The following is a 27,388-nucleotide window of genomic DNA, read 5'->3' as shown; positions in this document are numbered from 1 at the left end:
AGGGCTATATAAATACATTTGATTTGATTGTAGTGCACTATGTAAGGAATAAGGTGCCATTTTGGATGCACGCCAAGCAGCTAGAGAAAGCAGCAAAGTAGGTTCATTACTTCCAGTGATCACCATAACATTATTTAGAGAATTTGCATAGTAAAAACATCACATAAGTTTGATGAGGCAAGTCTGTCTACAGCTATACCCTAGACTGTATGTTATTTTACTAATCACTGACACCAATCTGGATAGCAGAGTATTACAACCGAGTATTATGAACCAGAGTGGTAACCTAATGCATCAGGAGGACATGTGTGAGTGAGGTCACAGTGATCACAGCATGCTTTTCATCCAGTCCCCTTGGTCACCTAAATTGATCTGTCCATAAGAGAGATTGCTGTACAACTGCCAGAGTCCAGGCAGGGACAATGGCTTGAAGAGGATTTATAGTTTTAACGTTTCATTTAAAAAGAGTGCCCACTTTGAGATAACTGCTTGCCTGACAAGCTCTTCAATGGTTTTTCCACTAGAAAACCGCTGATGCTCATCTTGAATCGACTGATGGTTGATTTGTTCATTTTGCATTAAAACGTGTTTATGAACAATATGTCCCAGTGGTTCTGGTGTATGAGAATTTATTTATGTTAGTTTAAAACACTAAAAGGGGACGAGAAGTGTATTTTAAAACAGGCAGACAAGTCCTAACAGTAAAAAGTGGTGTTTACCTGAACTGTCTGTTCATCTTCCTCCATCAGCCCCTTCCCATTACAAAGTGAAGTTTATTAGAACGATGCATCTTTCAGGGGGATAGTGCCTCTTCCAAACACTGAATCACAACAACGTCCTGAGACTCCAACATAAACCAACAGGGCAGCAGGTAGCCTAGCGGTTAAGAGCATTGGGCCAGTAACCCGAAAGATCGCTGGATTTCGAATCTCTAAGCAGACTAGGTGAAGAATCTGTCGATGTACCCTTGAGCAAGGAACTTAATCCTAATTGCTCTGGATAAGAGCATCTGCTAAACTGTAACAGCCATTACTTGGGACAAGTTCAAAGTTGACCATATGTAAAATAGCGACTTCTACCACATAAGATTCAAACAGCCACCCACTAGGCAAAAGGGAATCAAATTATAGTTAGGTAAGGTTTTGTAAAGAACCACTCCCAATGGACAGCCATTATTTCTCATGAATAATTGATCTATCAATTTCAAGGCAAGTCTCCTCAAAGGATAGACCACCACCAGTCCTGAAGGAAAAGAAGACCTCTGGATAAATCTCTCACAAGCCCTAATGCAGACAGGTCATTCTCCAACCAGTGACACCACTCTTACAGATCCTCCCCAAATTGATGAGCCATTAACTGTCATGGAAAACCCTCCCAGACAGGCAGAAGATGGGCAGCAGTAGTCCTCTCTCATGGAAGCCTGATGTTCCACATCAGAACAACAAGGATTAAGGAAGTAACCATTCCCAGACAGGCAGAAGATGGGCAGCAGTAGTCCTCTCTCATGGAAGCCTGATGTTCCACATCAGAACAACAAAGATTAAGGAAGTCATCCCCAGATAAGGACAAGCCCATATACACATCTGGCTCCATATGTAATGAGGCATTGAAGCAAAACATCTTTAGTATTTTTACTCCAGCAGTTTGGATATGAAATTAAATGATGAGGATATGAAATTAAATGATGAGGATATGAAATTAAATGATGAGGATATGAAATTAAATGAGGATATGAAATTAAATGATGAGAATGAGACAAAAATACAATATGAACATTGTGTTTTTACAGATGGAAAATAAACAACAAAAAAAGCCCAACTTCTAATGAATCTCTCCAAATCAAAGGACATTTAGAGAGAGTGCAAAACCATCAACCCGCAGTTCTGTAAAATAGGGGCACGTAGGGGGCACAAAAATCTGACCATAGTTTTCAACCAGTGAAGGGTGAGAAAACATGTAATGATAACAATTTTCTCAGGGGAGCGTTTTCCAAGGGATTTTCAGAGATTTTACAGTAGATTGATGCTGACAACATCCCAATCAGGCAAGTCAGGAGACAGTCAGCAACAGAGCACAGAACTAGTGTTAAAGAGTACACAGCAGCAAAAACTCTAACTAATGTCTTAGAACCGAAAGCATTGTGCTGGTGGTGGTTCCCTTTGAGTTCTAAATGAGACCAGGTCCATACAGATCAGGTCCATACAGATCAGGTCCATACAGACCAGGTCCATACAGACCAGGTCCATACAGACCAGGTCCATAAAGATCAGGTCCATCTCAGAACGTGTCTTTTATTTCCTCTAGAAAGTGACAACTGCAAGACAGGGTACTCCAACATCACCTAGTTACTGAACAGAACATTTAAAAAGGAAAATAATATACAGCTAAACATGATTCTGTGCTTTTAAATCAGCAGACTGACAAATATATTGTGCTTTTATATTGGGAGATCAACAAAACATTGTAGTATTGAAGTAGTCTGGGTACTGGTAAACCATATTTGGCATGTCACGGAGTGGAATGTTAGCTAAACAGACATTACCAAGGCTACCCAGGCTAGTATTAAAGTAAAACTGTCAACCAAACTATCCCAGTATGTACCAGTTGCCTGGTTACTGGTCAGACAGGAAGTAGTCATCAGCCAGGGTCTCAGCAGCAGTCAGTCTTCCAACACACACCAGCAGCTTAGACAGCAGGGCTTGGAGTTTGTCCTCCTGGACAAGAGGACACACAACATCCTTTAAGCACTTTGTGATTGTCTATCAATGGAAAGTGTGTTAAAAATGACATGTTTTATTCTCCTAATTAAAACTGACCTGTACTTTGGGAGCAAAAATAAAATGCATTCTAAATGAATTGAAGCATGAAAAGGCCACCAGGGTTACTGACCAGTTTCACTCCGCTGATATCCAGGGCCAGTCTGCTGCCACTATCCAGATCCCCGTTGAACCCTGGGGCATGCAGCTGCAGACAGAGTTGTTGATGCCAAAAAATAAATGGTATGGACCCAACTGCTTACGGAGAGCTTCTTTTCAACAAGTCTATTGTTCACATCTCCTAGAGTCTCTCCGGATGAATATTCAATGCTATCATTAACTTCTGCTAATGATTTCTCCTGTATGACATGTCAGAGTTCCCCTGAAACCCCTTAAAATACATATCAATTCCTGCTGTATTCCACTCTGTCCCAAAGCTGCTTGACCACGAGCTATAGAGCCATCCATCTTGTGTTATACAGAGACCTGGGCTGATCTACAGAGAGGGCAACATGAAGGCGTTTTACCCAGAACAGCAGGCAGCCGTAGGAGTACATGTCACAGGCTGGAGTAGGAGGTGTGCCTTGTGTCTGACGGAGCTCTGGGGCAACCAGGCTGATAGAGCCGGCCACCATCCCACTGTCCACTGCCCTCTGTACCTGGAACCGACATGGTAGGTACAACCATGAAACAACCATACGTAGCGCTCATTCAGACAGGTGTAAAAGAAACCAAGGTACATGAGATAGTGTATTTAAAATGGAGGGGGAAAACAGTTGTTTCTGTTTGATGAGAGAGATGTGGTAAATTAGGGTTGTGCTGTCCATTCATGTTTTATGTATGTTATTTTTTATATCTGAGAATTAACCAATGATCAGGCCACACCCGGCCATGATTACAGACACCTGTGTGTGTCCGTTGACACTATATAAACGAGTCACCCCGCAGTGTCTGTCATTATACCCTGATGAAGACAGTTGTCTGTTGAAACGTTGGTTATTAAATTATTACATCTGAGCTCCTAGTGTGCAGTTCTTTAATTTGAAGTAATAGGCAGTTCCTCTCCTAAACAGGTGTTCTACTCCACTAGCCAGCACCTCTCCTAAACAGGTGTTCTACTCCACTAGCCAGCACCTCTCCTAAACAGGTGTTCTACTCCACTAGCCAGCACCTCTCCTAAACAGGTGTTCTACTCCACTAGCCAGCACCTCTCCTAAACAGGTGTTCTACTCCTCTAGCCAGCACCTCTCCTAAACAGGTGTTCTACTCCACTAGCCAGCACCTCTCCTAAACAGGTGTTCTACTCCTCTAGCCAGCACCTCTCCTAAACAGGTGTTCTACTCCTCTAGCCAGCACCTCTCCTAAACAGGTGTTCTACTCCACTAGCCAGCACCTCTCCTAAACAGGTGTTCTACTCCACTAGCCAGCACCTCTCCTAAACAGGTGTTCTACTCCACTAGCCAGCACCTCTCCTAAACAGGTGTTCTACTCCACTAGCCAGCACCTCTCCTAAACAGGTGTTCTACTCCACTAGCCAGCACCTCTCCTAAACAGGTGTTCTACTCCACTAGCCAGCACCTCTCCTAAACAGGTGTTCTACTCCACTAGCCAGCACCTCTCCTAAACAGGTGTTCTACTCCACTAGCCAGCACCTCTCCTAAACAGGTGTTCTACTCCACTAGCCAGCACCTCTCCTAAACAGGTGTTCTACTCCTCTAGCCAGCACCTCTCCTAAACAGGTGTTCTACTCCACTAGCCAGCACCTCTCCTAAACAGGTGTTCTACTCCACTAGCCAGCACCTCTCCTAAACAGGTGTTCTACTCCACTAGCCAGCACCTCTCCTAAACAGGTGTTCTACTCCACTAGCCAGCACCTCTCCTAAACAGGTGTTCTACTCCTCTAGCCAGCACCTCTCCTAAACAGGTGTTCTACTCCACTAGCCAGCACCTCTCCTAAACAGGTGTTCTACTCCACTAGCCAGCACCTCTCCTAAACAGGTGTTCTACTCCTCTAGCCAGCACCTCTCCTAAACAGGTGTTCTACTCCTCTAGCCAGCACCTCTCCTAAACAGGTGTGCGTTTCTTTAGCTTCCACGTTAGGATGGAGGAAAGGCTACTCACAGGAGTCTTTATGAAGTCGTAGTCTCCCACCATGCCTTGGTGTCGGTGGAGGACGAAGACGTTGTTGGGGTTGAGGGAGGCATGGGTGACACCTGCAGCGTGGAGGGCCTGGAGGCCCCTGGCCACGCCTCTCATCACCTTCACAGTCTCCTGATGGGAGAGACAGGACAGGAGGTCAATGTGTTATACTACCAGTCCCCTGATGGGAGAGACAGGACAGTAGGTCAATATGTTATACACAGTCTCCTGATGGGAGAGACAGGACAGTAGGTCAATGTGTTATACTACCAGTCTCCTGATGGGAGAGACAGGACAGTAGGTCAATGTGTTATACTACCAGTCTCCTGATGGGAGAGACAGGACAGTAGGTCAATGTGTTACACTACCAGTCTCCTGATGGGAGAGACAGGACAGTAGGTCAATATGTTATACACAGTCTCCTGATGGGAGAGACAGGACAGTAGGTCAATGTGTTATACTACCAGTCTCCTGATGGGAGAGACAGGACAGTAGGTCAATGTGTTATACTACCAGTCTCCTGATGGGAGAGACAGGACAGTAGGTCAATGTGTTATACTACCAGTCTCCTGATGGGAGAGACAGGACAGTAGGTCAATGTGTTATACTACCAGTCTCCTGATGGGAGAGACAGGACAGTAGGTCAATGTGTTATACTACCAGTCTCCTGATGGGAGAGACAGGACAGTAGGTCAATGTGTTATACTACCAGTCTCCTGATGGGAGAGACAGGACAGTAGGTCAATATGTTATACTACCAGTCTCCTGATGGGAGAGACAGGACAGTAGGTCAATATGTTATACTACCAGTCTCCTGATGGGAGAGACAGGACATTAGGTCAATGTGTTACACTACCAGTCTCCTGATGAGAGAGACAGGACAGTAGGTCAATGTGTTATACTACTACAAAACAAGGGCATGTGAATAAGGTTCCAAAACTGCCCGATTTCCCAGAAAACTATGTTGGAAGAAGGGGAATCCTCCAACTGAAATTTCTGGAAACCTGGGAATTTTGGGAGAGTTTTGTAACTCTAAACGTGAAATATGAGGAAGGTAGTTGAGAGAACTCACTGAGGTTGTTAGGGGTTTGGCAGCCTGAACAGCCCAGAGACTTCCATTGGGGAAGTATGGCACCATCACATAGGCAAGAGGGTCTGACTGGAAGAGAAGGGTTCATAGTGACATCATGACAAATGCAGAACACGACCTCTCTAAAATGTTCTGCCTGGTCAATCAGACATCTGAAGTGGTTGTACAACATTCACTACGATGTAGCCTCCACAGACTTCAGGGCTTTCATACTTCCCACGCTTAGGGGAGCAGAGCTGTTGTGAAGGAAGTGTGTGTGTTTACACAGGACGTTACGCCCCCACCTACTGTCAACCAATCATGTCAACGCAGAGCTAAACAGAGCCCTCTGCATTGTTACAAAATTTGGGAGGCTCACGGCGATGCGGTACAGAGCTCGACTTGGCCTCTGCACGCCTCATCAGGAGGCTCCGCAATTACATCACACCCTCCATACGAAGCCTCCGACCGCATTTTCAGATCATGCATAAACATGTCTTTAAGTCAAGTTCCTCAAATCATGAAACATGTGGCTTGTAAGACAGGAAGACATATGAAGCTTAGTGACTGGGTCGGGACAGGGAAGCTGAGTGAGCAGTACCTTGCCAAAGAACAGTGCCAGAAGAGGGAGTATTCCAGTGTCAGTCTGACTCTCCCGCTGAGTCCTGGTTCTGTGAAACTGGGTGGTTCTCTCCAACACTCTGGCCTCTGCCTCCTCATTCACAGTGTAACCCTGACAGGGAAACCAGACACAAACCACCAATAAGCATAACAACTAAACCTCTGTCTAAAGACCGGGGTGTTTCAGTTGGCACTAAACGAGATCAAAACGTCTTTAAACAGGAACAGTAATACCTGAACATGTTCAAAAAGAACAATCATTCTGTTTCAAAATGTTTGCTCACATTTCAGCCTGACAGCCTTACAGGTTAAAAACATTGTGTAAATGTGGAACTCTAACTCCCATATGGCACCCTATTCCATATACAGTGCACTACTTTTAACCAGAGCGCTATGGGGCCCTAGTCAAAAGTAGTGCACTATATAGAGAATAGGGTGCTATTTGGGACGTAGACCTAAAAAGGTGTGTGAAAAGGGGGTTACCTTGAGTATGACCCTCTGTCCCTGGAACTCAGTACAGACCAGAGGCCTGCGTCCACTCAGCTCCTTCATGGGCTCAGCGTCAAACATGTCCCTGTCCAGACTCTTCACCACCAGACCTCCAGAGCTCTGCACACACACACACACACACACACACACACACACACGGTTGTGGTCATCATACTAACATCTGTGAAATACGTAGGTGCTGCTAATAATACATACATGATGAGAACATGGTAATTAGGAACACAGTGAAATAATACTGGACACATTCACAGATCTCCACTAGGAGACAGAACTGCAGCACAATGTGACCATGTCCTGGTTTCCATATGGTCTTGTACAGAGGTATAGTTGGATCAGTCAGGACTCAGGTTGTCTCTCACCATGTGGCTGTGGATGTCTGCCTCAGGGTAGAGCAGGGGGAGCTCAGGACAGCAGCCTTCAGCCAGAGCACTGAGCTTCATCTACAACACAAACATGACACAGCTATTAGGGAGGGGTGTGATGAGTGGAACTTACACATTGTGGAAGTGTTCCTGGACTTAGTTGGAACACAGAATTACAATGACAGAACATTTGACAGAACATATGACAGAATTAGAATGACAGAACATATGACAGAATTACAATGACAGAACATATGACAGAACATATGACAGAACATATGACAGAACATATGACAGAATTAGAATGATAGAACATATGACAGAATTAGAATGACAGAATTAGAATGACAGAACATATGACAGAACATATGACAGAATTAGAATGATAGAACATATGACCTAATTAGAATGACAGAACAGATGACAGAATTAGAATGACAGAACATATGACAGAATTAGAATGACAGAATTAGAATGACAGAATTAGAATGACAGAACAGATGACAGAATTAGAATGACAGAACATATGACAGAATTAGAATGACAGAATTAGAATGACAGAACAGATGACAGAATTAGAATGACAGAACATGACAGAATTAGAATGACAGAACATATGACAGAATTAGAATGACAGAATTAGAATGACAGAATTAGAATGACAGAATTAGAATGACAGAACATATGACAGAATTAGAATGACAGAACATATGACAGAATTAGAATGACAGCACATATGACAGAATTAGAATGACAGAATTAGAATGACAGAACATATAAATGACAGAATTAGAATGACAGAATGATGTTGGAACATGTAACATACATATTCTTTTCTTTCTTGACCGATTTCATGGAAAAGAGTGTTTCTGGTCTCAGCAATCTCTTCCTTCTTCTTCAGAATCTCCGTTAGGTCAAAGTCTTCAGCCTGACAGGAGAAACCATTAATAAACCTCCCTTTGCTATATTACCACTCTAATCACTACTGCATTCACAGGAAATCATTCTGCCATTATACCTATACAAATTGAGCAAATGAGCTGGGTATCCTCCGCAGACAAGCCAGCTGTTCTGGGACTGTGTTCCAGACGGCATCCTATAGGCTTGGCTGGTATACCGTATACCAGGGGATTTGGAAATGGCCAAAGATTGGTTTTTCAATACCGTTTGTAAAATATTTTGGGGAAGTTTTTCAATACAGAACTATTCTCCATGTCTCCACTTTCGTCATCTACAGCATGTTCAGCCATAGTATTAGTGCAGAGCAGGCCGGTCAGTCTGTGCTTTTGTACATATTTTAGTGATAGGATGATGTTAATACTGGAAGTTGAAGTGTTTCAATACATCTTTATATTTGTGGCTACTTAAGTAAAACCTGCAGTCAACTTGTGCAATTCGTTAGGAGAGGAAGATGATCGCATTGATCATTTCACCTGTCACATTATGAAGCTCACCGTAGTTCCCCAGAACAGTTGAGACAGTCACATTATGAAGCTCACCGTAGTTCCCCAGAACAGTTGAGACAGTCACATTATGAAGCTCACCGTAGTTCCCCAGAACAGTTGAGACAGTCACATTATGAAGCTCACCGTAGTTCCCCAGAACAGTTGAGACAGTCACATTATGAAGCTCACCGTAGTTCCCCAGAACAGTTGAGACAGTCACATTATGAAGCTCACCGTAGTTCCCCAGAACAGTTGAGACAGTCACATTATGAAGCTCACCGTAGTTCCCCAGAACAGTTGAGACAGTCACATTATGGAGCTCACCGTAGTTCCCCAGAACAGTTGAGACAGTCACATTATGAAGCTCACCGTAGTTCCCCAGAACAGTTGAGACAGTCACATTATGAAGCTCACCGTAGTTCCCCAGAACAGTTGAGACAGTCACATTATGGAGCTCACCGTAGTTCCCCAGAACAGTTGAGACGGTCACATTATGAAGCTCACCGTAGTTCCCCAGAACAGTTGAGACAGTCACATTATGGAGCTCACCGTAGTTCCCCAGAACAGTTGAGACGGTCACATTATGAAGCTCACCGTAGTTCCCCAGAACAGTTGAGACAGTCACATTATGGAGCTCACCGTAGTTCCCCAGAACAGTTGAGACAGTCACATTATGAAGCTCACCGTAGTTCCCCAGAACAGTTGAGCCAGTCACATTATGAAGCTCACCGTAGTTCCCCAGAACAGTTGAGACAGTCACATTATGAAGCTCACCGTAGTTCCCCAGAACAGTTGAGCCTGTCACATTATGAAGCTCACCGTAGTTCCCCAGAACAGTTGAGCCAGTCACATTATGAAGCTCACCGTAGTTCCCCAGAACAGTTGAGACAGTCACATTATGGAGCTCACCGTAGTTCCCCAGAACAGTTGAGACAGTCACATTATGAAGCTCACCGTAGTTCCCCAGAACAGTTGAGACAGTCACGTGTTTGTTTGTAAATGGCACAACAGGAGAAAACGGGAGCAGGTGAGTCCAGCTGTGTGTTGACATGAACCTGTTTTATATTGAAAGTCTTTGTTTGTTTTGCTTCAATAGTGATCAGGAGCATGCAACTAGTTTTCCTTCACAGAATACATTAGTACAACACCTTCATCAGACACTACATTAGTACAACACCTTCATCAGACACTACATTAGTACAACACCTCCATCAGACACTACATTAGTACAACACCTTCATCAGACACTACATTAGTAAAACACCTCCATCAGACACTACATTAGTACAACACCTTCATCAGACACTACATTAGTACAACACCTCCATCAGACACTACATTAGTACAACACCTTCATCAGACACTACATTAGTACAACACCTTCAGACACTACATTAGTAAAACACCTCCATCAGACACTACATTAGTACAACACCTTCATCAGACACTACATTAGTACAACACCTTCATCAGACACTACATTAGTACAACACCTTCAGACACTACATTAGTAAAACACCTTCATCAGACACTACATTAGTAAAACACCTCCATCAGACACTACATTAGTACAACACCTTCATCAGACACTACATTAGTACAACACCTCCATCAGACACTACATTAGTACAACACCTTCATCAGACACTACATTAGTACAACACCTTCAGACACTACATTAGTAAAACACCTCCATCAGACACTACATTAGTACAACACCTTCATCAGACACTACATTAGTACAACACCTTCATCAGACACTACATTAGTACAACACCTTCATCAGACACTACATTAGTACAACACCTTCAGACACTACATTAGTAAAACACCTCCATCAGACACTACATTAGTACAACACCTTCATCAGACACTACATTAGTACAACACCTTCATCAGACACTACATTAGTACAACACCTTCAGACACTACATTAGTAAAACACCTCCATCAGACACTACATTAGTACAACACCTCCATCAGACACTACATTAGTACAACACCTTCATCAGACACTACATTAGTACAACACCTTCATCAGACACTACATTAGTACAACACCTTCATCAGACACTACATTAGTACAACACCTTCATCAGACACTACATTAGTACAACACCTCCATCAGACACTACATTAGTACAACACCTTCATCAGACAATACATTAGTACAACACCTTCATCAGACACTACATTAGTACAACACCATCAGACAATACATTAGTACAACACATTCATCAGACAATAGCGTAATTTACAACAGAAGTGTAACACTATTTGGCTGGCAGACACACAAGTAAATGAGCTTTCAATGAAAAAGCTGATGGAGAACAGTAGCTACACATCAGTCAGAGTGCTGTCTGCTGATAGAATGATGGAGAACAGTAGCTACACATCAGTCAGAGTGCTGTCTGCTGATAGAATGATGGAGAACAGTAGCTCCACATCAGTCAGAGTGCTGTCTGCTGATAGAATGATGGAGAACAGTAGCTACACATCAGTCAGAGTGTTGTCTGCTGATAGAATGATGGAGAACAGTAGCTCCACATCAGTCAGAGTGCTGTCTGCTGATAGAATGATGGAGAACAGTAGCTCCACATCAGTCAAGAGTGCTGTCTGCTGATAGAATGATGGAGAACAGTAGCTCCACATCATTCAGAGTGCTGTCTGCTGATAGAATGATGGAGAACAGTAGCTCCACATCAGTCAGAGTGCTGTCTGCTGATAGAATGATGGAGAACAGTAGCTACACATCAGTCAGAGTGCTGTCTGCTGATAGAATGATGGAGAACAGTAGCTACACATCAGTCAGAGTGCTGTCTGCTGATAGAATGATGGAGAACAGTAGCTACACATCAGTCAGTGCTGTCTGCTGATAGAATGATGGAGAACAGTAGCTACACATCAGTCAGTGCTGTCTGCTGATAGAATGATGGAGAACATTAGCTCCACATCATTCAGAGTGCTGTCTGCTGATAGAATGATGGAGAACATTAGCTCCACATCAGTCAGAGTGCTGTCTGCTCATAGAATGATGGAGAACAGTAGCTACACATCAGTCAGAGTGCTGTCTGCTGATAGAATGATGGAGAACAGTAGCTCCACATCAGTCAGAGTGCTGTCTGCTGATAGAATGATGGAGAACAGTAGCTACACATCAGTCAGAGAGCTGTCTGCTGATAGAATGATGGAGAACAGTAGCTCCACATCAGTCAGAGTGTTGTCTGCTGATAGAATGATGGAGAACAGTAGCTACACATCAGTCAGAGTGCTGTCTGCTGATAGAATGATGGAGAACAGTAGCTCCACATCAGTCAGAGTGCTGTCTGCTGATAGAATGATGGAGAACAGTAGCTACACATCAGTCAGAGAGCTGTCTGCTGATAGAATGATGGAGAACAGTAGCTCCACATCAGTCAGAGTGTTGTTTGCTGATAGAATGATGGAGAACAGTAGCTCCACATCAGTCAGAGTGCTGTCTGCTGATAGAATGATGGAGAACAGTAGCTACACATCAGTCAGAGAGCTGTCTGCTGATAGAATGATGGAGAACAGTAGCTCCACATCAGTCAGAGTGTTGTCTGCTGATAGAATGATGGAGAACAGTAGCTCCACATCAGTCAGAGTGCTGTCTGCTGATAGAATGATGGAGAACAGTAGCTACACATCAGTCAGAGAGCTGTCTGCTGATAGAATGATGGAGAACAGTAGCTCCACATCAGTCAGAGTGTTGTCTGCTGATAGAATGATGGAGAACAGTAGCTACACATCAGTCAGAGTGCTGTCTGCTGATAGAATGATGGAGAACAGTAGCTACACATCAGTCAGAGTGCTGTCTGCTGATAGAATGATGGAGAACAGTAGCTACACATCAGTCAGAGTGCTGTCTGCTGATAGAATGATGGAGAACAGTAGTGCTGTCTGCTGATAGAATGATGGAGAACAGTAGCTACACATCAGTCAGAGTGCTGTCTGCTGATAGAATGATGGAGAACAGTAGCTACACATCAGTCAGAGTGCTGTCTGCTGATAGAATGATGGAGAACAGTAGCTACACATCAGTCAGAGTGCTGTCTGCTGATAGAATGATGGAGAACAGTAGTGCTGTCTGCTGATAGAATGATGGAGAACAGTAGCTACACATCAGTCAGTGTGGTGTCTGCTGATAGAATGATGGAGAACAGTAGCTACACATCAGTCAGAGTGCTGTCTGCTGATAGAATGATGGAGAACAGTAGCTACACATCAGTCAGTGCTGTCTGCTGATAGAATGATGGAGAACATTAGCTCCACATCAGTCAGAGTGCTGTCTGCTGATAGAATGATGGAGAACATTAGCTCCACATCAGTCAGAGTGCTGTCTGCTGATAGAATGATGGAGAACAGTAGCTCCACATCAGTCAGAGTGCTGTCTGCTGATAGAATGATGGAGAACAGTAGCTACACATCAGTCAGAGTGCTGTCTGCTGATAGAATGATGGAGAACAGTAGCTACACATCAGTCAGAGTGCTGTCTGCTGATAGAATGATGGAGAACAGTAGCTACACATCAGTCAGAGTGCTGTCTGCTGATAGAATGATGGAGAACAGTAGCTACACATCAGTCAGAGTGCTGTCTCTGCTGCCCGTTCATGAATTCTCATCCGAGTGGAGAAGAGCAACTGAAGAACGAAATTAGTTTGATGCCGAACAGAAATTACAATAAGAAGCATTTCATATCTGCATTTACAAGACGCAGCAAGATATTTCTTATGAGATTTACATTTCTTTACCTGTGTGAAAAGCATAGCATTCTGCATTAGGGTGACCCTTAAATTGAACTAGCTAGTTATCTAAGTAAATGGCTGAATTAATAAGGAAATGGGAAACATATTGCATTAATAAGGAACCATATCGTGTTCGCTTTCTGCCCTGTTTGACAAGTCAAAGCCCTTTGTATGAATGATCTGTACAACTAACACTGCAGCCTGATTTATGAGCCACGGTCAAAAGTAGGACACTAAATAGACTTCCTCGTCTCTCACCTCCTCCAGACTGGCCTCCTCCACCTGTCTCCACCTCAGCTGAGCCCTCAGGCTGCGGATACGTTTCTTCACAGAGAACAGAGAGTCTGGAGTCGGGCTAGTATTCTGCCACTGTAGCATCTCACCCTTAAACTGAATAGAACACAAACAGAATGCAACACAAACGGAATAGAACACAAACGGAATAGAACACAAACGGAATGCAACACAAACTGAATAGAACACAAACAGAATGCAACACAAACGGAATAGAACACAAACGGAATAGAACACAAACGGAATAGAACACAAACGGAATAGAACACAAACGGAATGCAACACAAACGGAATAGAACACAAACGGAATAGAACACAAACGGAATAGAACACAAACGGAATAGAACACAAACGGAATAGAACACAAACGGAATAGAACACAAACGGAATGCAACACAAACGGAATAGAACACAAACGGAATGCAACACAAACTGAATAGAACACAAACAGAATGCAACACAAACGGAATAGAACACAAACGGAATAGAACACAAACGGAATAGAACACAAACGGAATAGAACACAAACGGAATAGAACACAAACGGAATAGAACACAAACGGAATAGAACACAAACGGAATAGAACACAAACGGAATAGAACACAAACGGAATAGAACACAAACGGAATAGAACACAAACGGAATAGAACACAAACGGAATAGAACACAAACGGAATAGAACACAAACGGAATAGAACACAAACGGAATAGAACACAAACGGAATAGAACACAAACGGAATAGAACACAAACGGAATAGAACACAAACGGAATAGAACACAAACGGAATAGAACACAAACGGAATAGAACACAAACGGAATAGAACACAAACTGAATAGAACACAAACTGAATAGAACACAAACTGAATAGAACACAAACTGAATAGAACACAAACTGAATAGAACATCCTTGATAAAGGAGAAAACATCAGTTTGAGAGATAAGAGCACATCTCCAGACTGCTAGTGTTCTGACACAGCAGAAAGAGAAGCTATATGGTTAAAGACAAACAGCAATATCTACTCAGATCTACTCGCAGCATGAAGGGAAACTTTGAGGTTTTCCAGAAATCTTGGTTGGATGATTCCGGATTTCCTGCATATTCCCTCACAATTATGGGAATCTTCCAACCTTGATTTCTGGAAAATCTGGTAAGTAACCACTTTAAATATCGAAAACAATTCTCTCACCTTGGTGTTGAGCAGATATTTCTCCATAATGTCACTCAGCAGACTCTGCTCACTCTGAATGTGCTGCATGACTTTGTGGAAAGCGTTGGACACTGCCTTGGTCTCATGGTTGTTCTGCTCCTGTTGAGTAAACAAACAAGTCAACAACAAACAAACAGAGTAAAAAAACACGACGATGAGGTAATGCTGTGTTCAAAATAACAGAGAAATCTCAGACTTCAGTGTGTTTAAGACCACTGGGAACTCGTGGGGGGGGGGGGGAGCTAGTAGTTTTGAACGGTCACCCAACTCAGAATTCCAAGTCAGGAAACTCATCTTTCTAAAGCTCCAACTTTCCGCCCTGAAGATCACTGACGTCATGTTTCCTAGTTGTCTTCAAAGCACCATAAGACTCACTGACATGTAGCTGGACAGGTGAGATATGGGCCCTGGTCAAAAGTAGTGAACTATAAAGGGAATAGGGTGCCATTTGGAATGCAACCAAACTCACCCCGACTGACAGGGGAGAGTCCAGCTCCTTGGCCACGTTGTTCTCTGCCTGCTTCAGCAGCTCATTCACTCCGTCCACGATGTCATTCACTCCCACCACTGTGTTAGCTGACAGGCAGAAAAACTGAAGGGACATTGGAGGATTAGGATTTCCCAGACAAGCCCAATGCTTAACTAAAAAAACCTTTTGAACATGAACATGTTTCTTAGTCCACGAGGCTTAATCTGTGTCCGGGAAACCGGCTCTAACTGTACAGTTCCATACCCAGGAAGACCTGGAGAACAATTACATGTCAAATCATGTTCCGTGGGCAAATCTTCAATCCCTTTAGTAAAGAGAACAGTTGTTTCCCCTTCCCACCCTTCACAGTACACACAAAAGCTTGGGAGAAATAAACCCACTCTCTTTTTTAAAAGTTTCTTCATCCTCAGTTCACCCAAACCAAAACGGTACCGGGTCATTCTGTACCTTGCCAACGTTCTCCGACCAGGTACACAGGGCCTGGAGGGCCTTGTCCGTCCCGTCTCTGACAGAGCTGGTGAGCTGACTCCTCTGAGTCCTCCACTGGCAGTACTGCTCAAAGGCCTGCTCTCCAACATCACCCTCCATAGAGGCTGGACCAAACACTGCAGTCAGGGAGGAGCTCACCTCCTGTAACACAAGGGAACAACAGCTTGATCATAGCACACGTCCCAAATAATACCCTATATAGAGCACTATGTAGGGAATAGGGTGCTATTTGTGCCACATCCTTAGGTGTTGATGCATCAGAGCATGTTCAGCTGATAGCCTTGATATAACCCCAATCCTGTAAGGTCATCTAGAAATAACAAACCCACTTCACATATTTGGAATGTTGAATGAAAAAAATATATTCAGATGACAGAATCCTAGTTTTCATTTTCAGTACCTCCAGTTTGTCCATGCGTTGTCTGACTGGCAAACACTCAGCCTCCTGAAGGAAGGACTCTACAGTGGCAGTCAGAACACCTCGCACCTTATTCCGGTTGTCTATCAGATCCCCAAGCTGCTCCTTCTGCAAAATGGACGCCAAAACATGGTCATTTCACTGATGAGAAACTGTATTCTGATCTGATGAGACACGTGTCTTTGTGTCCCAAATGGCAACATATTCCCGATTTAGTGCACTACTTTCAACCAGACCACTATGGGCCCTGGTCTAAAGTAGTGCACTAAATAGGGAATAGGGTGCCATTTTGGATGCACACATTAATAGTAGGATGCAGACTGACCGTCTGACAGGCCTTGAGTTTCTCCTGAGCCAGGCTGTAATCTCTCCATGCCGACTCCAGCTTCTCCATGGCAACCGGGGCAGAGATGCTGTTGTTTATGACAATGTTGATAGACTCCGTAAGCTTGTCGCTATCCGTGTTACCTGGGTTTCTCTCTCTGTCCAGTAGAAATAAAACCACGATAATGCAAATCAATAGAAAGAGTTACTCAAAGTGAAATGTTGAATTGTAAAAAAAAAAAAAATTAAATTAAAAACAGGGGGAATGGTACCTCATTACCATATAGTGCACTACTTTCGACCAGAGTGCACTATATAGGGCGCTATTTGCCACCCAGACCATCACAGTACCTTAATCCTCTCAGAGAATCGACTCTCTCAGCCAGTCGACAGAACCGTTCAGCCACCGCTGAGTCCAGGAGCTTATCCACTTGCTTCTCCTTCTTCTTTAACTGTCCCCTCATAGCCTAAACACAGGGAGAAGCATTCAAAACACCAAAGACAGAGACACAGTAGCACAAATCAAATCGTATGTCACATGCTTTAGAAACAACAGATGTAGATTGACAGTGAAATGCTAACTTTTCCAACAATAGTGTTATTTTTATTTTTTTTATCTTAAAAAAAAGTCAATGGTGACAGGAGGAATACATCCACAAGACACCTGCTACATTGTTTATGCCGCCAATGAGGACATTAGCCACATTATCTACCTTCACGTTCCTTCAGTCTTTCATAACATTCATTCTAACTATAACCCAGGGCCCGGCTTCCCGATAGCGTTGGAATTTAGGTTTACAAGTGTTTTAACTACTCATCTTTCCTGCAACAGCCGAAGATGTAACATACGTTCCCCAAAACACCAGGCAGAAAGAGCGTTCGCTAAGTGCGTTGGGCAACGCGTTGATACTGAAAGAAAAGGCAGTGCTGCTCTCGGCCCACTGGGCAAAATCTGGTTGAATCAACATTGTTTCCATGCCATTTCAATCCCAAAAATCTATGTGATGAAGTTAAATCAACGTGGGAAACTGATTGAATTTGCAAAAACTCATCAATGTAAGGGCATTTTAGTGTTTTTTTCACCCAACTTTTATTAACCTAAATCCAATGACATGGTGACATTTGTCGTGGATTTCACGTTGAATTCACGGTTAGTTGACAACTCAACCAAATGCAAATCAAACTTTTAACTGACGTCTCTGCCCAGTGGGTGATCAGCTTTTCTCCATTCAAATCTGACCTTAACATTAGAATTATTCTACAATTACTGACGACAGATCAGATCCTAGAGATATTATCAGCTAATGGCTGCAAGTATTGGAGGCGGCTTATTCCATAATGCACTCATTCATTGGCACACGTTGTTACACATGAAATATATTGAGGCAACAATGACAGACAGAACATTACATATCAATATGATATCAGCTTAATTTATTTTTTTAAATAATGCAGTCATCTAGGTTCTCATTTTAAGCATATTTTTATATTTTTCTTGTTCAATTGTAAAGACAGTGAGTTTTCAAGTGCAACTTTACTAAAGATGGTTTGGGGAAACAGCTGGGAGATTTAGCAATGTTCCTAGGAAGGTTCTATCGATGAACTTAGCATTAAGATGCTTTTCGGAAACCAGACCCAGGTCGATCCCCTTAAAACCTCATACCTGCACTACCATGTCCCTTCCAAACTTAGGACCCTGCCAAAAAAACAAAAACATTGTTGAGGACAAAGCCAAACATTTGCATTGTACACTGAACAAAAATATAAACGCAACATGTAAAGTGTTGGTCCCATGTTTCATGAGTTGAAATAAAATACAATTTTTTTCCCATATGCACAAAAAGCTTATTTTTCTCAGATTTTGTGCACAAATGTGTTTACATCGCTGTTAGTGAGCATTTCCACTTTGCCAAAATAATCCATCCACCTGACAGGTGTGGCATATCAATTAGTGTATTAAACAGCATGATCATTATACAGGTGCACCTTGTGCTGGGGACAATAAAAAGCCACTCTAAAATGTGCAGTTTTGTCACACAACACGATGCCACCGATGTCTCAAGTTCTGGGGGAGCATGCAATTGGCATGCTGACTGCAGGAATGTCCACCAGAGCTGTTGCCAGAGAATTTAATGTTAACTCCTCTACCATAAGCCGCCTGCAACATAGTTTTTGAGAATTTGCAGTACGTCCAACCGGCCTCAAAACCACAAACCTTGTGTAACCACGCCAGCCCAGGACCTCCACATCCAACTTCTTAATTTGATGAAACTGTGGGTTTGCACAACCAAATAATTTCTCAGGGAAGCTCATCTGCGTGTTCGTCGTCCTCACCAGAGACTTGACCTAACCAGTTTGGTGTCGTAACCGACTTGAGTGGGTAAATACTCACCTTTGATGGCAACTGGCATGCTGGAGAAGTGTGCTCTTCACGAATGAATGTCCCAGTCCTTCCATTGCCTCATACTTGCCAGACATGTTACCCATTGAGCATGTGTGGGATGCTCTGGATCGACGTGTACGACAGCGTGTTCCAGTTCCCTCCAATATCCAGCAACTCGGCACAGCCATTAATGAGTTGGACAACATTCCACAGGCCAATCAACAGCCTGATCAACTCTATGCGAAGGAGAGGTGTCACTCCGCATGAGGCAAATGGTGGTCACTCCAGATACTGACTGGTTCTCTGATCCACCACGCCCCTATTTTTTTTCTTTTTTTTTACCTTTTCTGTTACCAACAGATGCATATCTGTATTTCCAGTCATGTGAAATCCTTAGATTAGGTGTGGTGAGGGTTGAATGTGCTGTGGTGAGGATTGAATGTAGACTCGTTAATGTGATGTGGTGAGGGTTGAATGTAGACTCGTTAATGTGCTGTGGTGAGGGTTGAATGTAGACTCGTTAATGTGCTGTGGTGAGGGTTGAATGTAGACTCGTTAATGTGCTGTGGTGAGGGTTGAATGTAGACTCGTTAATGTGCTGTGGTGAGGGTTGAATGTGCTGTGGTGAGTGTTGAATGTAGACTCGTTAATGTGCTGTGGTGAGGGTTGAATGTAGACTCGTTAATGTGCTGTGGTGAGGGTTGAATGTGCTGTGGTGAGGGTTGAATGTAGACTCGTTAATGTGCTGTGGTGAGAGTTGAATGTAGACGCGTTAATGTGCTGTGGTGAGGGTTGAATGTAGACTCGTTAATGTGCTGTGGTGAGAGTTGAATGTAGACGCGTTAATGTGCTGTGGTGAGGGTTGAATGTGCTGTGGTGAGGGTTGAATGTAGACGCGTTAATGTGCTGTGGTGAGGGTTGAATGTGCTGTGGTGAGGATTGAATGTGCTGTGGTGAGGGTTGAATGTGCTGTGGTGAGGGTTGAATGTGCTGTGGTGAGAGTTGAATGTGCTGTGGTGAGAGTTGAATGTAGACGCGTTAATGTGCTGTGGTGAGAGTTGAATGTAGACTCGTTAATGTGCTGTGGGTTGAATGGTTGATGTGCTGAGGATTTAATGTTGACTTGTTAATGTGCTGTGGTGAGAATTGTATGTTGACTTCTTAATGCTATGTGTTCATGAGCAGGTGCTCAGGGACAATTGACTAGTAGAAATCTGCTCCATACGACACCAGTCTCACCTGCACTTCCTGTTTGGCAACTTGCAGGTGTTTCTCCAGCTGCTCTGATTGGTTCTGGAGTGTGTTCCTCTCCACCTTCCATCTCTCTGCCTCTTTAGCATAATTAACAGTCTCCTCTTTCAACTTCTGAAATGACAACACAAGATGATACTCATACATAACTAATGTCCTGGAAAGCTTGCCGTATGAGTGTGTCAGTGTGTCTCTCCACTCTGTTTGTTCAACCTGGAGCTCTGAGAGGCTGTCTCTCAGCTGGTCCTCCCTGCGCTGGGTCTCTCGTTCTGCCTTCAGCCTCTGGTTCTCCTCCACCAGCTCCTGGTCCATCTTCTTCATTAGGTTGGCAGCATGCTGGGCTGTGGCCTTGCTCTTCTCCCTGAGCAGGAGTTAAAACACACAGGCTGACAGAAAACACAGTCCTAGACAGACGGGTGTCTTACTTCATTATCCCAGAGGAACAGACAGACAGGTATCTTACTTCATTGAAAGGGGACTCTGGTCGGGGAAAGCAGGCCGTAGTTTGGGCATGCAGACTGTAGAGCCAGGCATGTCCCCATCCCCCTGGGGGCTAGGCCAATCCAACACCCGCTGAGGCCACGGGCAATGGGACTCCTGCAGGGCCCGCACAGACATGGGGCCCTCACGGTTACTCCCCGGGAGGGTGAACTTGGCGAACTTCATCTTCAAAACCTAAGAGAGCGTTTTATTGTCAGTTTTCAAGATGTGCCTTGAGTCATAATAACTCCTTACAGGACGTAACAGACAGAGGTTTGTTTGAGGACCTCTTCACCGATGTCCAGGTTTCCCTGAAAGGCCTGGACCAGGACGGTCCCGTCCAAGCAGACAGACTTCTTCTGGATACGGACCTTCTTCCCATAGATCAGATTCTGAAGGAAGGCCTTTCCCTAAAGAGCAAAACAAGACAATGCACATTTTGTGAGCAGAAGGACTCTACTGAAAATACATCGCAATGTGTCAACCCATTCACACATGTATGACACCAAATACTAAACACGAACCCTTAAGATAAGAATCCTATTTTGCGAGGGGGACCTGCCATATTTCCACATAGACATTAATGACAGCACATGGAGAGGAACAGAGTACCTGCAGGAAATGTGCTGAGTCTTGGTCAGTGGACACACTGAAGCCCTGGAACTTGTACTTCTTGGCCAGACAAGGTGCCTGTAGATCCCCTGGCAGCTCCACCAGAGCTGACCGACTGACTAACTCTGTGTTCCCATAGTCAATGTAGGACACGTGAAACTGGACACAAGGTGGAGATTGGAATGTCAGTCTGCATCCCAAATGACATCCTATTCCCTATATAATGCACTACTTTTGACCAGGGCCTATAGGGATAAGTAGGGCACTATAGGGAATAGGGTGCCATTTGGAAACAATGTTTCTTTTAAAGACAAGTTGGATACATAATCAGTCAGCACTAAAGCCAGCCTCCTCACGCCAGTCAGCACCACAGCCAGCCTCCTCACGCCAGTCAGCACCACAGCCAGCCTCCTCACGCCAGTCAGCACCACAGCCAGCCTCCTCACGTCAGTCAGCACCACAGCCAGCACCACAGCCTCCTCAGGTCAGTCATCACCACAGCCTCCTCACGTCAGTCATCACCACAGCCTCCTCACGCCAGTCATCACCACATCCTCCTCACGTCAGTCATCACCACATCCTCCTCACGTCAGTCATCACCACAGCCTCCTCACGTCAGTCATCACCACAGCCTCCTCACGTCAGTCATCACCACATCCTCCTCACGTCAGTCATCACCACATCCTCCTCACGTCAGTCATCACCACAGCCTCCTCACGTCAGTCATCACCACAGCCTCCTCACGTCAGTCATCACCACAGCCTCCTCACGTCAGTCATCACCACAGCCTCCTCACGTCAGTCATCACCACAGCCTCCTCACGTCAGTCATCACCACATCCTCCTCACGTCAGTCATCACCACAGCCTCCTCACGTCAGTCATCACCAGAACCTCCTCACGTCAGTCATCACCACAGCCAGCCTCCTCACGTCAGTCATCACCACAGCCAGCCTCCTCACGTCTGTCATCACCACAGCCAGCCTCCTCACGTCAGTCATCCCCACAGCCAGCCTCCTCACGTCAGTCATCACCACAGCCTCCTCACGTCAGTCATCACCACATCCTCCTCACGTCAGTCATCACCACAGCCTCCTCACGTCAGTCATCACCACAGCCTCCTCACGTCAGTCATCACCACATCCTCCTCACGTCAGTCATCACCACATCCTCCTCACGTCAGTCATCACCACATCCTCCTCACGTCAGTCATCACCACAGCCTCCTCACGTCAGTCATCACCAGAACCTCCTCACGTCAGTCATCACCACAGCCAGCCTCCTCACGTCAGTCATCCCCACAGCCAGCCTCCTCACGTCAGTCATCCCCACAGCCAGCCTCCTCACGTCAGTCATCACCACATCCTCCTCACGTCAGTCATCACCACATCCTCCTCACGTCAGTCATCACCACAGCCTCCTCACGTCAGTCATCACCACAGCCTCCTCACGTCAGTCATCACCAGAACCTCCTCACGTCAGTCATCACCACAGCCAGCCTCCTCACGTCAGTCATCACCACAGCCAGCCTACTCACGTCAGTCATCACCACAGCCAGCCTCCTCACGTCAGTCATCACCACAGCCTCCTGACGTCAGTCATCACCACAGCCTCCTGACGTCAGTCATCACCACAGCCTCCTCACGTCAGTCATCACCACAGCCTCCTCACGTCAGTCATCACCACAGCCAGCCTCCTCACGTCAGTCATCACCACAGCCAGCCTCCTCACGTCAGTCATCACCACAGCCAGCCTCCTCACGTCAGTCATCACCACAGCCAGCCTCCTCACGTCAGTCATCACCACAGCCAGCCTCCTCACGTCAGTCATCACCACAGCCAGCCTCCTCACGTCAGTCATCACCACAGCCAGCCTCCTCACGTCAGTCATCACCACAGCCAGCCTCCTCACGTCAGTCATCACCACAGCCAGCCTCCTCACGTCAGTCATCACCACAGCCAGCCTCCTCACGTCAGTCATCACCACAGCCAGCCTCCTCACGTCAGTCATCACCACAGCCAGCCTCCTCACGTCAGTCATCACCACAGCCAGCCTCCTCACGTCAGTCATCACTACAGCCAGCCTCCTCACGTCAGTCATCACCACAGCCTCCTCACGTCAGTCATCACCACAGCCTCCTCACGTCAGTCATCACCACAGCCTCCTCACGTCAGTCATCACCACAGCCTCCTCACGTCAGTCATCACCACAGCCTCCTCACGTCAGTCATCACCACAGCCTCCTCACGTCAGTCATCACCACAGCCTCCTCACGTCAGTCATCACCACATCCTCCTCACGTCAGTCATCACCACATCCTCCTCACGTCAGTCATCACCACAGCCTCCTCACGTCAGTCATCACCACAGCCTCCTCACGTCAGTCATCACCACAGCCAGCCTCCTCACGTCAGTCATCACCACAGCCAGCCTCCTCACGTCAGTCATCACCACAGCCAGCCTCCTCACGTCAGTCATCACCACAGCCAGCCTCCTCACGTCAGTCATCACCACAGCCAGCCTCCTCACGTCAGTCATCACCACAGCCAGCCTCCTCACGTCAGTCATCACCACAGCCAGCCTCCTCACGTCAGTCATCACCACAGCCAGCCTCCTCACGTCAGTCATCACCACAGCCAGCCTCCTCACGTCAGTCATCACCACAGCCAGCCTCCTCACGTCAGTCATCACCACAGCCTCCTCACGTCAGTCATCACCACAGCCTCCTCACGTCAGTCATCACCACAGCCTCCTCACGTCAGTCATCACCACAGCCTCCTCACGTCAGTCATCACCACAGCCTCCTCACGTCAGTCATCACCACTGCCTCCTCACGTCAGTCATCACCACAGCCTCCTCACACCAGTCATCACCACAGCCTCCTCACACCAGTCATCACCACAGCCTCCTCACACCAGTCATCACCACAGCCTCCTCACGTCAGTTAGCACATCATCCCGAGATAAACTAAACAACAGCCTGCAGTATTATGTCCCAGGGGGGTTTACACACCAGCTGCAATTCCAAATCTGTCTAAATCTATTACATGTCTAACCACTTAACTTCCATACCAGGATCTCATCAGCACAGCCTCAGATCATGCTTGTGTCAGAATGACATCAGCACAGCCTCAGATCATGCTTGTGTCAGAATGACATCAGCACAGCCTCAGATCATGCTTGTGTCAGAATGACATCAGCACAGCCTCAGATCATGCTTGTGTCAGAATGACATCAGCACAGCCTCAGATCATGCTTGTGTCAGAATGACATCAGCACAGCCTCAGATCATGCTTGTGTCAGAATGACATCAGCACAGCCTCAGATCATGCTTGTGTCAGAATGACATCAGCACAGCCTCAGATCATGCTTGTGTCAGAATGACATCACCACAGCCTCAGATCATGCTTGTGTCAGAATGACATCACCACAGCCTCAGATCATGCTTGTGTCAGAATGACATCAGCACAGCCTCAGATCATGCTTGTGTCAGAATGACATCAGCACAGCCTCAGATCATGCTTGTGTCAGAATGACATCAGCACAGCCTCAGATCATGCTTGTGTCAGAATGACATCAGCACAGCCTCAGATCATGCTTGTGTCAGAATGACATCAGCACAGCCTCAGATCATGCTTGTGTCAGAATGACATCAGCACAGCCTCAGATCATGCTTGTGTCAGAATGACATCAGCACAGCCTCAGATCATGCTTGTGTCAGAATGACATCACCACAGCCTCAGATCATGCTTGTGTCAGAATGACATCACCACAGCCTCAGATCATGCTTGTGTCAGAATGACATCACCACAGCCTCAGATCATGCTTGTGTCAGAATGACATCACCACAGCCTCAGATCATGCTTGTGTCAGAATGACATCACCACAGCCTCAGATCATGCTTGTGTCAGAATGACATCAGCACAGCCTCAGATCATGCTTGTGTCAGAATGACATCAGCACAGCCTCAGATCATGCTTGTGTCAGAATGACATCAGCACAGCCTCAGATCATGCTTGTGTCAGAATGACATCAGCACAGCCTCAGATCATGCTTGTGTCAGAATGACATCAGCACAGCCTCAGATCATGCTTGTGTCAGAATGAAGATATGAACCACAATGATACATTGATAAGCACCCTCACATCACCCTCACGCTTTTCCAAACTGCGAGATGGTCAGCGTGTCCCAAATTCCCCATAGGGCTCTGGTCAAAAGTAGTGCACTTTATAGGGAATATTGTGCCATGTGGGTAGTATCCAGACACTCATTGACTCACATTATCAGTCTGCTGCAGAACCTTGCACCTGTACCAACAGCTGTCCTCAGAGAAGACTGCCCCATAAATCTAGATGCAAACACAAGATAGATGCAATGTATGAATCCAATGATAATGGTTTCTCTCTTCTCCATCACTCCAAGTCTAGGTTCTACCTTTCTTTACCTTCTGAGGATTGGGACTTCCAAGTACCCTTGGGGCTGTGGGGCATTTGTCTGCCAAGGCTTTTCTTATGTTTTCAATGGCTTGATCGTCCTTGACATTCTACAACACATAACAAACAAACAGATGGGAGTTTACTGTGTACATGTTTGGGTTACATTTCTTTGGTGTTCTTGTGTAAATCAAATGGATCAATCAACAGGTGAAATGTTCAACCAAAGTTCTAACGTTAATTAATTCAATAGTGGCATGTGCTACGTGGAGTTAGCTACCTGTGCCCAAAACGTAATGGCGTCCAAAACGTGTGTTACACCAACAAGCTCCACTAAAATGAAATGAAACCAGTATTAATACGCGAAGGATATTTGTCATAATTAAGTGGATAGTTATAGAAATATTTAGACGACAAAAAGAATACTCACTATTCTCACCGTCCATCATTCATTGGTCTATGTTTATAGGTTGATTGGCTGTGATATACAAAACACAACATGATACTGCGCTAGAATGCATGGCTACGGCTCCCTGGCTAGGCAAACGTGAAATCTATCCATTTATAAATTCAAGTTTTTGGAGAAATCATTTGTTCTAAAAAACAGATGTTGTCCATGAAGTTACCGTGGAAACAGACAAACATATTTTTAATTACAGTAGGTCAACCTAATAATCTCACCTGTTTGGATCTTGATATGGGTCTTCTGTAAACCTCATGCTGAGGTCAAGCGGTTCATGGAAAAACCGGCCCCTCGAAGACACATTTTTTTCTGTGATACTCTACAGTGGGTCTCTTAGCAGGTGTAAATAATGTGTAGTACATATTAAAGCGATAAGGACGAGGGGGTGTGGTATATTGCCAATATACCACGGCCAAGGGCTGTTCTTAAACCTGACGCAACGCGGAGTGCCTGGATACAGCCCGTAGCCGTGGTATAGTAGCCATATACAACAAACTCCCGAGGTGCCTTATTGCTATTATAAACTGGTTACCAACGTAATTAGAGCAGTAAAAATACATGTTTTGTCATACCCATGGTATAGGGTCTGATATACCACGGCTGTCAGCCAATCTGGATTCAGGGCTCAAACAACCCAGTTTATAATAGTTTAATATTGAATACATCATACTGTGTAAATAAAGGTACATTTGTTATTCAACATGATAGTTGTTTTTTTGTGGTGTAAAGTACTTAAGTAAAAATACTTGAAAGTACTACTTAAGTTGTTTTTTAGGGGGGTATCTTTACTTTACTAATGATAATTTTGACAACTTTTACCTCCCTACATTCCTAAAGAAAATGTACTTTTTACTCCATACATTTTCCATGACACCCA

The 27,388-nt window shown here is 45.0% G+C and overlaps 1 protein-coding gene across 2 annotated transcripts; it reads right to left on the bottom strand.

Annotated features, from left to right (window-relative positions):
* Positions 1-404: 404 nt before the first annotated feature.
* On the bottom strand, positions 405-27,066 carry stk31 (serine/threonine kinase 31). Of its 2 annotated transcripts, XM_036936541.1 has the most exons (27): positions 26,730-27,066; positions 26,479-26,526; positions 26,329-26,381; positions 26,060-26,158; positions 25,895-25,963; positions 21,622-21,780; positions 21,297-21,419; positions 20,993-21,204; positions 20,743-20,890; positions 20,518-20,643; positions 18,559-18,591; positions 17,247-17,362; positions 16,897-17,053; positions 16,554-16,679; positions 16,112-16,294; positions 15,644-15,766; positions 15,154-15,273; positions 13,927-14,058; positions 8,284-8,385; positions 7,455-7,535; positions 7,069-7,194; positions 6,566-6,697; positions 5,968-6,054; positions 4,878-5,027; positions 3,284-3,415; positions 2,890-2,964; positions 405-2,714 (listed from the first exon to the last, which is right to left on the bottom strand). In XM_036936541.1, the coding sequence occupies exons 2-27, from the start codon at positions 26,495-26,497 to the stop codon at positions 2,613-2,615; spliced, it is 2,985 nt and encodes a 994-aa protein (XP_036792436.1). In that variant the 5' UTR covers positions 26,498-26,526; positions 26,730-27,066; the 3' UTR covers positions 405-2,612. The 2 variants fall into 2 exon arrangements, with proteins under 2 accessions (XP_036792436.1, XP_036792443.1); XM_036936548.1 differs by lacking the exon at positions 18,559-18,591 and having other exon boundaries at positions 26,730-27,065.
* Between the last annotated feature and the right edge of the window lie 322 nt (positions 27,067-27,388).

The sequence above is a fragment of the Oncorhynchus mykiss genome, chromosome 2 (genome assembly GCF_013265735.2).
Source record: "Oncorhynchus mykiss isolate Arlee chromosome 2, USDA_OmykA_1.1, whole genome shotgun sequence".
Lineage (NCBI taxonomy): Eukaryota > Metazoa > Chordata > Actinopteri > Salmoniformes > Salmonidae > Oncorhynchus > Oncorhynchus mykiss.
The sequence above is the reverse complement of the archived record's forward strand: the minus strand, read 5'-3'. Positions and strand labels throughout refer to the sequence as shown.